Source organism: Chelonoidis abingdonii, chromosome 11 (assembly GCF_003597395.2).
Source record: "Chelonoidis abingdonii isolate Lonesome George chromosome 11, CheloAbing_2.0, whole genome shotgun sequence".
Classification (NCBI taxonomy): Eukaryota; Metazoa; Chordata; order Testudines; family Testudinidae; genus Chelonoidis; species Chelonoidis abingdonii.
In genome coordinates, this window is record NC_133779.1 from 2,271,831 (window position 1) to 2,282,614 (window position 10,784).

The 10,784-nt window shown below is 47.9% G+C and overlaps 1 protein-coding gene across 2 annotated transcripts in view; it reads left to right on the forward strand.

The window, feature by feature from the left end:
* The first annotated feature begins 2,395 nt into the window (after nucleotides 1-2,395).
* NAPA (NSF attachment protein alpha) overlaps nucleotides 2,396-10,784 on the forward strand; it is a 21,372-nt gene continuing 12,983 nt past the window's right edge. The window contains exons 1-3 of one of the 2 annotated variants that reach the window (XM_032804484.2): nucleotides 2,396-2,568; nucleotides 9,198-9,277; nucleotides 9,942-10,058. In XM_032804484.2, the coding sequence (XP_032660375.1) occupies nucleotides 9,250-9,277; nucleotides 9,942-10,058 (145 nt within the window). In that variant the 5' untranslated portion in view covers nucleotides 2,396-2,568; nucleotides 9,198-9,249. Of the gene's footprint in view, nucleotides 2,569-8,701; nucleotides 8,727-9,197; nucleotides 9,278-9,941; nucleotides 10,059-10,784 lie in introns of those variants that run through there. The other variant, XM_032804485.2, reaches the window with a different exon arrangement.

Sequence of the window (10,784 nt, forward strand, 5' to 3'; positions counted from 1 at the left end):
AGCAAAAAATATTTAATCTAGGTATCCATTTGCAAAGCAGTAACCCCAGAATATTATTTGGTCTAGTTTATCCAAGCATTTGGAAAGGAGCAACCCTAGCATGGAACTTGAATAGAATTTATCCTGTCCTACCCTATCCATTTGCAAAGCATCAGCCCCAGATTTTCATGGTTACCGACCTGAAAAAAATTGTAACAGGGAGATTTTAAAAAGGGGGGAAACATCCAACAAACTGACAAGTGATCAGGCAGCACAATTCATTAACTGAAGTCCTTTTGTCCCAACCCTCCCACCTCCCTGCTCTCTTTGGCACTTTCTGGCACTCTCAGTTTAGTACCTACATTCCCTCACACACACACTATATAGATATGTTGCATATAGGTTACCTGCATAACCATATATGCCCCTGCACATAAATACAAAGTATATGTATCTATCTAGGTGCAAGAGGGAATAAAGGTATTTAGATGTGTGTATGCCTATATGGGGGCATGTGTGTGTGTCTTTCTTTAAGGGTCCCTCCCTCTGCATGAGAACCCAAGGCTCTTTAGAGCGACCTCTGTAGGGGTTTCTCTGCATAGAAACCTAAGGCTATCTCAATCTGTATGTGGACTGTTCTAAGACCCTCTCTTCATGAAAGCTAAGGTTGTCTATTTAACATATTCATAAATGATATGGAAAAAGGGGCAAACAGTGAGGTGGCAAAATTTGCAGATAATACAAAACTACTCAAAATAGTTAAGTCCCAGGCAGACTGCAAAGAACTACAAAAGGATCAGTCAAAACTAGGTGACTGGGCAACAAAATGGCAGATGAAATTCAATGTTGATAAATGCAAAGTAATGTGCACTGGAAAACATAATCCCAACTACATATATAAAATGATGGGGTCTAAATTAGCTGTTACCACTCAAGACAAAGATTGCCAAGTCATTGTGGATAGTTCTCTGAAAACATCCACTCAATGTGCAGCAGCAATAAAAAAAAGTGAACAGAATGTTGGGAATCATTAAGGATAGATAATAAGACAGAACATATCATATTGTCCCTCTATAAATCTATGGTACACCCACATCTTGAATACTGTGTGCAGATGTGGTTACCCCATCTCAAAAAAGATAGATTGGAATGGGTAAAGGTTCAGAAAAGGGCAACAAAAATTAGTAGGGCTATAGAATGGCCGCCGTATGAGGAGAGATTAATAAAGCTGGGACTTTTTAGCTTGGAAAAGAGATGACTAAGGGGGAATATGATAGAGGTCTATAAAATCATGACTGGTGTGGAAAAAGTAAAGAAGGAAGGGTTATTTACTCCTCATAACACAAGAACTAGGGGTCACCCAATGACATTAATAGGCAGCAGGTTTAAAACAAACCAAAGGAAGTATTTTTTCACATAATGCACAGTTAACCTGTGGAACTCCTTGCCAGAGGATGTTGTGAAGGCCAAGACTGTAACAGGGTTCAAAAAAGAACTAGATAAGTTCATGGAGGACAGGTCCATCAATGGCTATTAGCCAAGATGGGCAGAGATGGTGTCCCTAGCCTCTGTTTGCCAGAATCTGGTGAAGGATCTCGTCCTGATTCCCTGTTCTGTTCATGTCCCTCTGGCACCTGGCATTGGTCACAAAAAAGCTTATGCTCAAATAAATTGTTAGTCTCTAAGGTCACGCAAGTACTCCTAGTATTTTTGTCGGAAAACAGATGATTGGCAGATATAGGCAATCTTTTGGTCTGACCAATATGGCTGTCTTATGTTCCTGCTGCTCTATACAGGGAGATTATGGAAAGTATCCTGCTAGATGCCAAGTATATTTCGCTCCATGGGACGGTATACCGTAGGCGCTTCTCCCATACCGTCCTATGTCTATCACTGTGTAGGAACCCTTCCCCTTTAATAGGAGCCTTCTCCACACAGGAGGCCTAAAGTACCCACTCGTGTATAGGGCTTCATAGCGGCTTCAGCACTAGGCGCCTAGGGTTGCCTCAGGCATATAGGGTCTCTAGGGGCAGTGATGAAGTGGGATTTCCGTGCTTTAACTTTGTTCACTGGTTCCAGAGGGGCTGAAACCCCCAGATGGGACTCCCAAGCCAGGTGACCAGCAGCAAGCGTGAAAAATCTGGATCGGTGGGGGGATAGGCGCGGATATAAGAAAGACCACCTCGGGACTGTTCCCCATTGTCGGGACGAAACTTGGTCACCCAGCACCGAGAAGGGAGTCCCCACGCCCCGGGCAGCAGTGGCAGGACCAGGCGCCTCGCACAGGACCGAGGCTGCTGCAGGCACCGCTCCGGGGCAGCCTGTCCGCTGTCGGAGGCGGCTCGCGGTCACGTGGCGCGGAGGCGGGCGGGGGCTTTCCCCTGTCACGTGGAGTGATAGGGCGCGCCAAGCCTTCCCGCCGTCACGTGATCGGGGGCGCGGCGCTCGCGACAGCTGAGGCGGCTGCCTTTCCTCCCCCCGCCCCCGCCATGGACCCGGCCCGGGAAGGAGGAAGGAGGCGCTGCAGCTCCTGGCCGAGGCCGACAGGAAGGTCCGCGGCTCCCCAGTCCTTCTTCGAGGGCTCTTCGGGTGAGTCCGCGGCGGGCGGGCCCTGCGGGGGGGTCTGTGAGGTAGGGGCTTGCGGGGGGAGTGAGGGCGGGCTAGTGAGGGGGGGTCTGAGGGCGGCAGCGTGAGGGGTCTGTGAGGTGCGGGGGCGCGCCTGCGGGGGGGTGAGGGCGGGGCTCTGAGGTGGGGGTCTGGGGGCGGGCCTGGGGTGGCGGGGGCGAGGTGTCCTGGCGGCGGGGATGCGGGAGCCGGGGGCTCTGTGAAGGGTGGTGGGGGCTGGCTGGGGGAGGGCTCTGTGAAGTGGGGGAGACGCCGGGGGGCGGGCTGCGGGGTGGGGGCCTCAAGGGGGTGCTGCTGGATACGGGTGTGGGGGGTGTGGTGTGGTGGGGAACTGAGGGCTCAAGGGAAGCCACAGCCTCCGTGACCCCAGAATAGGAGCCTCCCTCTCTATGAGCGCCTGCAAGGCGCAGCTCCTCCCTCTAGGCGAGGCTGCCTCTGCTGGGGTGTGGATGGGGTTCCTCTCTAAAGGGGGAATGTGTGTGTGTGGGGGGGGTTCTTTCTCCTCACCCTCCTTAGCCAAGCCCCCCCACTCCTAATCTTGCAGTGCTTTAGTGCTCGCCCACCCTGACCTGCCGAGAGGGGGGTGGGTTGGAGTTCCCAGCCTGGATTTGTCCCCGTAGCTCCCCTCTACTCCTAGGGGTCCCCATTTCACCAGAACAGGCTCAGCCCGCCTAATGGATCAGAGTGGGCAGCAGGAGTTTGAGGGTGCAGGCATGAGCCCCATCTACACAGAGGCTTCTGTTGTGGCTACCTCTGGTCGTGACCTGTACTTTTTATCTGGGTGTTTTCCCTAGTGTAGACAAGCCCCTTGGGGAGTGACTCAGAACAATCAAATGTTGCTAAACTCGGAGGACATGTAAGGAAGGGTAGCACAGCGGCACATTGTGGGCAGGATGGGGTGTGTTGTGTGGCTGCAGCAGTTGAGGACATGGGCAGAAAAGACAGCAAAGCTTGGTCTAAACACAAAGGTGCATCAGTTTTACTACTTGGACTGGAAGCTGTTTGGTGCAGGGACAGTCTTTTTGTTCTGTGTTTGTGCAGCACCTGGCACCGGGAGGTCCTGGTCCATGACTGAGGCTTCACTGAAACAAAGTGATATGATGTTGAACTGTTGCAATTTTTTATGTGGATGCTCCTCAAGTGGTTTATGCCTGGATTGTGTTGGTAAAAGTCACTGTGAGTTTAGACTGCCTGTACTAGTTCTAAACTAATAACCCCTGCATGGATGCTTTAAAGTATTGTCTTTTAACTGATTTGTGTTAAATAGATGCAATGTGCAGATGTAACACAGTGGGGTGTGTGCAATATAGGTAGGCTTGGTAAAACTTGATGTTTGTTGTTTTATACTATTGATGACTTTCAGTGTTTCTAAGTATTTTTTAATTTAATTTCAGTTTCAGGAAATTGTGTGCGGGAGGGATCAGACTAATCATCTAACGACTGTATATTAAAAAAACCTCACTTTGTCAACATCACATATCAAACTACAAAATAAATATTCTTAAATCAAACTCTAATATATTCTCAAGCAGCACTTTTCTTTCTTTGCCTATCTGCAGATTTCAGTTATTGATGGAAATATTTTCTTTGATCTTTCCTAGCCTAGGTATAGATCCCAATCTGTGGAGGATAGGAGTCTGTTACAGCTCCAGCCAAGGAGGCTTGGTGCTCTAGCTCAAGCTGTCACAGCTCACTCTTTTAACTCTGGAGGTTCTTTGTTCAGTCCCCTGTGTGTCTGCCAAGATAGTGGTTGTCACTTAGGCCTAGTGTATACCTAAAACTTAGGTTGAGCTATGTGTGTCAATCATGGATGTGAAAAATTCACACCTCAAGAGAGATAATTAAGCCAACCTAAGCTCTGGTATAGATGCCATAGGTGGACAGAAGAATTCTTCTGAGGGGGTGGATTTGTTGCCCTAACGGAAGAATCCCTCCTGTCACTGTACACTAGTGTTGCTGCAGCTCTGCTGCTGTAGTGCTTGTAGTGTAGACATACCCTCTGACAGGCCTTAAGATCCTCTGTAAATGACGTGAAGTGCATGTTAGGAGAGTACTCAGTGGCTTACCACCGCTTGAGGAAGAGGTAATGTCTGACAGATTTAGGGGTGACAGTGAGCATCAAATTAGATCTGAGCTTGAAATGTGCTAGGGCTGCCAAAGAAAAGCCAATGCAAATTTTGAGGCTGTGTACTGCAGAGCCAGCATGTCTAGAGAAAGGTGTGTGGTAGTTCCACCCCCCCCATGTGACTCTGTAGCTGAGATGTTATGGTCAGTTCTGGGACATAGGTGACTGACTGGAAGGGAGGTCTGAGGAGAACGGCAATAATCAAATGGCCCGGAGGAACTGGATTTGGAGGGGAAGATCAGGCCTGTGTAGTTTGGCAAAGCAACCACTAACTAAGGGGTGTCACGTCCGTAAATAGTAGGCAGGTGTATGCATTAAATGAGGGGAATTTAACGTGATACACAGGCAATGGGTAGGACTGATAAAAACAAGGGGGAAATTGCAGGGAAAACTTGCTGGCAGTGAGACCCGTTACGGCAGAAATACCCCTGCGTGGGATTCTAGAAACTGGACTGGATGCCAAAGATATTCTGTAGGGAGTAATCCTGCATTGTTTTCCTCAGGCAGATAGGAATGGCTGTGAGCTGTGTGTGTTAGAAACAGTGGAATGGCCAGATGCTGCATGTGGCTAAATCACGTGTTGGTACGGAGGGGGGTTTAAAATGCAGTCCCATCTGGGGGAGATGGGGTTAGTTGGAAGCTAGCACAGCTAGTGGCTTTAAGCCTGTGCCCTATGGGGGAATTCAGTTTGCCTCTGCAGCTTGTCCTAGCTGTGCATCTGATTGTGCTGCAGGCTGGATTCTCAATTGAAGCAGCAGTTGCCAGAGAGGTAAGGCTGGGGGAGGGCATACCAGAGTAAATGACAAGGTTCTTGTGACTCAAGGCACATTGTATTCTCTCATCTGGGCCACTAGGTTCCCAAGGTCTCTAGCACAGGGAGCTGCAATAGATAACGATTTCTTAATCAGCACAAATAAAGGGCGGGGGGTGGGAGGAGAGGCTGGGTATCCAGAGGAGAGAAGAGGTGGCTGATGTGAAGAATATGATTCTTAATAATAAAATAGGAAACTGAAAACTCCAAAGTGGCTGTTAAATTGTGCCTCCTAAAATTCTTTGCCTATAACAAGTGAGAAAGCGGGCAGAATGTGCAGCAAAATCTAACATTCAAAGACAATATGTCTTGGTTCTAGGAACCTGGATTTCATACTGGCATGCGACAGTAATACTGTTGTGTGCAGCTCTTCTCTTACAAAATGTGTACTCAGAAAAGCAGTTTAGAGAAATAGCAGAACAGGGAAGAGACACAGATAGACAAGAGAAATGTTTTTTGGGGTGTGTGTGTGTATACACTTATACAAAGCTTTTATTTTTAAGAGACACAGTTGAAGATAAAGTTGAAGGAGGACTTAAAAAAACCAAACCCAAGGAATCTAAGCAGGCAAGTCCTGTTAAGTCATTGAGATTTGTGTTTCTGAATCTTAGGTGACTTTAAATCCCCTGAAAACCCTTCAGGACACTTTTAGCAACTAAAATTCCCTAGTGATGGTTTTTAGTGTGCGTCATAAATTAGTTAGATGCTTTCAACTCATGTTAAACAAGTCATTGGTACATATCAGATGCCATTGTACTAAATGCTAATTGGCATTCAGCAACAAACGAGGTATACTCCCCCAAAATCTCACTATTTACAAAATACATATTGCTTAGGTTTAACTTGTCTGCTTGCCATTAGTCAAATGCTTAAAACTTGCATCTGTAAATAAAACATGAAAGCTGATCCAGACTCACTTGTGCTGTTGGTTTGAAACCTCAGTCTACAGAGAAAAGCAAAATTTAGAGCATTGTAGCAGTCTCCTTTAATGACCTAACTAGCAGTGCTAATTTCCTGATTGGATGCTGGACATTGCTATCTTCAATGTCTGTCCTATCTGTCAGTATAGTGTGAGTGCTTCTTGATTGCCTCTATTACATCTCTTTACAAGGACTCTGTGAAATAGGGAAGGATTGTTATGGGAATATTCTGTGTCTAGCACTGATCTAACATTGGAATTCCTTGTGACAGAGGTACATTTGATATAGCTGAAACCTTCAGCAGCCTTGCACTTCGATAGCTGCTTTTCAGCTCAAAGGATCCCAAAGCGCCTTACAAACTGTACAGGCAGCACTGCTGCAAGGCAGACACCTGTGCATAGCATCAATGAAGGAGACCAGGACACACAATGCACCATTGCCACCATCAACACAGCACCAGGTGCCCTGAGTTCTTAAGGGCTCACTTAAAGAACTGGACAAATTGCATATACTCTCTTTATCCAGGTAGGCAGCACAGAGGGCCCAACTGACTGCTGGAATTGAAACGCTTCATTTCAGGAGAGTAAATGAGTTAGATTTTAAGGTCAGGAAGGGACCATTATGGTCATCTAGTCTGACCTGCACAACGCAGGCCACAGGATCTCACCCACCCATTCCTGTAACAAATCCCTGACCTATGTCAGAGTTATTGAAGTCACAAATCATAGTTTAAAGACTTCAAGTAGTGAACTCCTCAGATACTGTGGAAAATCTCATTTCCAGGTTATAGCTTTAGCTAAGCTGGTAATTAGCCAGTTAGTTGCTTTCCTGCTTTTGCTAGGAACTGTGGGCCAGGTTTTCCACTGCCTGCAGCCTGCCACTAACACCAGTGTTAAGGGAGTGTAATACACTCCCGTTCTGGTGTAATCCCAGTGTAGCACACTGACCACCCAGGGCAATGCGGAGTCAGTTGCCTGTGTTCAGTTAATGAATTCCATGGTAACAATATAGCCTTTAGCTTTGGCCCCTTTTTGGAAACGGACTCAGGATGGAGGGATAACTTTGTCCCTCAAGCTGATCCAAACTACTGGGAACTCTTGCTGGCTCTGACCAGCAGTTTGGCAAGCTCTGTCTGCCATATGCAAGCAATTTTCAAATAGAATGAAACTCCGGTCTTTGGGGGAGACATGGGACTGCTTGCTTGTAATGTAAAAGCAGAATGTTTATTGCAAACAAAAGCAAGCTGGTCGAAGCCAGCTGACAATCTGTATCCCAGGATATAAATTGTAAGAAAGTTGAAATACTTCTGCAGAATACTTGTTCTAGCCACACATTTGGGTAGAGAGGAACTGGATTGTGGGGTAACTAGGTCCTATTCCTGGCTCAGCCTCTGTCTCACTGTGATGTTAGACTAAACTTTACCTCTGTTTCCACCACCTTTAAAATGGGTGACACTTGTGTAGCAAACAAATTTTGAGTGTGTGAGACTCTCTGAGAAGGACAATAGACACATGCCTTTATTTCACTTTGTTTGCTAGATGTGCCAGCAAACAGCTCCCTGCTACCAGCATCATGGTCTCCTGCTACCTCTAATTTTGCAGAGCTGTGGACGGAGGGGGAAAAAAATGTAGTATAAACTCTTTGATCTTCTGATTTAAAAAAAAAAAAAACTCACTGACATGATGCAGCTTGGATTGTCAGTTGCCTCGTGTCCAGGGTGTTTAGTCCGAATCAATAACTTCAATAGGTGGACGTGTTCATTAGCAAAACTAGCAGCAGCTGGGGGGACTGTGCCTGCATGCCACAGTGCCTGCATTTGGAACGATTTATCTTAGCAGGCTAACTCTGCCCCAGCTTCGTAACTTCCCCTCTGAGGTTAATGGGCAGACTGAAAGTCGCTTCTTGATCTTGGCTGGCATCGTGGCTGCCTTGGCAGTTGGCAACTGAACCCTCCCACACTTGGGAATGTGCTATTTCTAGGAGCCATGCAGCTGGTTTAAGATCTGTGGTTCATCAGTAGCTTTTATGGCCGTCCCACACTAACATCTGTTCTGCTCGATTAGCAACAGAGAACAGATATGGGAGGAGGGCTTGGCTGATGGGAGCTGACAGCTTCATTCAAGACGCATGTTTTTCCTTTCCTCCCCCACTGGTTGAGCCCTCTGTATCTTTGACCCCATTTTACTTGGTGTAAACGACACTGCTTCCATGGGGTATCAGCCTCATTTACTCTCAGCTCTTATGGTCTTTGGAGAACAGACTGAAAGTGAGTAGGAGTTGGCAAGGTGGCCCATTGAACACATGGAATATCACGTGTGCATGGTACTCAGCAAAGCTTTCAGGTGGGCTCTAGAGCATCTCCAGGGCTTGTGTTTCTCATTGACTCTTTAGCTAGAGGGTTCTGGAGTTTTTTGGGCTTTTAGTGACTGGTCCCTGAGAAGCCTTCCTGTCCTTGGCGGGAGTTAGCATTCATAGCTGCAGGAATGAGTTGCTGGAGTTTGGAGGCAGGAAGGCTTGAGGGGTAACTCTCCTGAATTGGCAACCTGGAGAGGTAGGGTCTCCTTTAGCCAACATTCTAGCCAGTGTCCATGGAGAAACCGTTCTTTGTAGGGCAAGGGACCTTCTGCCACCAAAAGGAGAAACCGTTCCCTGGAGCAGAGTTTCCAGTGATGTGAGTGGAGGACTGGGGCTTTCCAGCATGGTGAGTTTATGTGGTGCCTGGTTGGTTTGTTTGCAGGGGCTCCTCCAAGATAGAAGAAGCATGCGATATCTATGCCCGAGCAGCAAACATGTTCAAAATGGCCAAGAACTGGAGTGGTAAGTACACCTGCTATGACGCTGCTGTCTCTGTTAACCATGCCATGCTGAGTGGGCTTTGGGAGGGGTAGGGTCCCGTTGCAGGACAGAGCAGTAACTCTGGCTCTGAGTTTGTGCCACTAGCTAGCCTGTGGCAGACGGGTGGCAGAGGCCATAATTTGGATATGGCGTCAGGGGAGGGACCATGCTGCACCAGTGGCTTGATCTCTGGGCGATCTGGGTACTCAGAACACCTGCTGAAGCCAGTGGGTTCTGCAAGGAATCAGCAACTGTGAAAATGGGGCCCATGGCTTGCTGGGTGTTCGCAGGGCATGAGAATGAGCTCCATGGCTTCTTCCATGGGAGGAGCTCTTTAAGCAGCACCTTGCTGATTGCTCCTCTCTGGTTTTCCCTGTGAACTGGGTCCGTGCTAGAAACATGCAGTAAGAGGCAGCTGCTGCTGCTATTAAACTGATTTTCCCGGAGCTTGAGTATGAAGTGGCTAAGCACTGCAACATGGGCCCTCTGTGCGGGCAAAGACCATTGTGCAATCCTACCTTCATGTTGGCTTCCTTAGCTCGCTGTCTGGCATGCTTCAAAAAAAGGCAGCTGTCTGTGAAATGACCCTCAGGCATCTTGGGAATGGCTGGGGTTATGCTCCTCACCCTCCAGGTTTCTCTTCCAGCTGCGGGGAATGCCTTCTGCCAGGCAGCACAGCTCCACCTGCAGCTGCAGAGCAAGCACGACGCGGCCACCAACTTCGTGGATGCTGGCAATGCCTTCAAGAAAGCTGACCCGCAAGGTAAGGCACCAGCGCTGCTGCTTGCCTCTTCTGCTTTTCAGGCGCTGAGGAATAGGTTTTGCTGTGATTACGGTGGAAGAGCTGGGAGTCAGGACACCTGGGTTCTATTCCTGGTTCAGGGTGAGGGAGGAGAGGCAGGGGGGCTGGGAATCAGAACTCCCTCTAGGTTCTTTTTGAAGCTCTGCTGCAAACTGGCAGGCTGTGAGTCTGCTGGTTCTGAGTAACTCCACCTGTCCTTGTACAATGGTGAGGATTCACTAACCCCATAAAATGCACTGATCAACTGGGACTATATAAAATACATGTGTAGCTGCATTCACGTACTGTACTTGCACTCCACCTCCCAGCTGTAGGTATGTCATGGCCAATAGATCCCTCTGAAGACGGGTAAAGAGAGACTTCAGACCCCTTGTGGAAATGTTCGTTTTCTGATTTAGACTCATACCCTTTTAGGTCAGAAGGGACCATTATGATCATCTAGTCTGACCACCTGCACAAAGCAGGCCACAGAATCTCACCCATCCACTTCTATAACAAACCCCTAACTTATGTCTGAGTTATTGAAGTGCTCATTGTGGTTTGAAGACCTCAAGCTGCAGAGAATCCTCCAGCAAGTGACTCGTGTCCCATGCTGCAGAGGAAGGCGAAAAACCTCCAGGGCCTCTGCCAGTCTGCCCTGGAGGAAAATTCCTTCCCAACCCCAAATATGGCGATCAGTTAAACCCT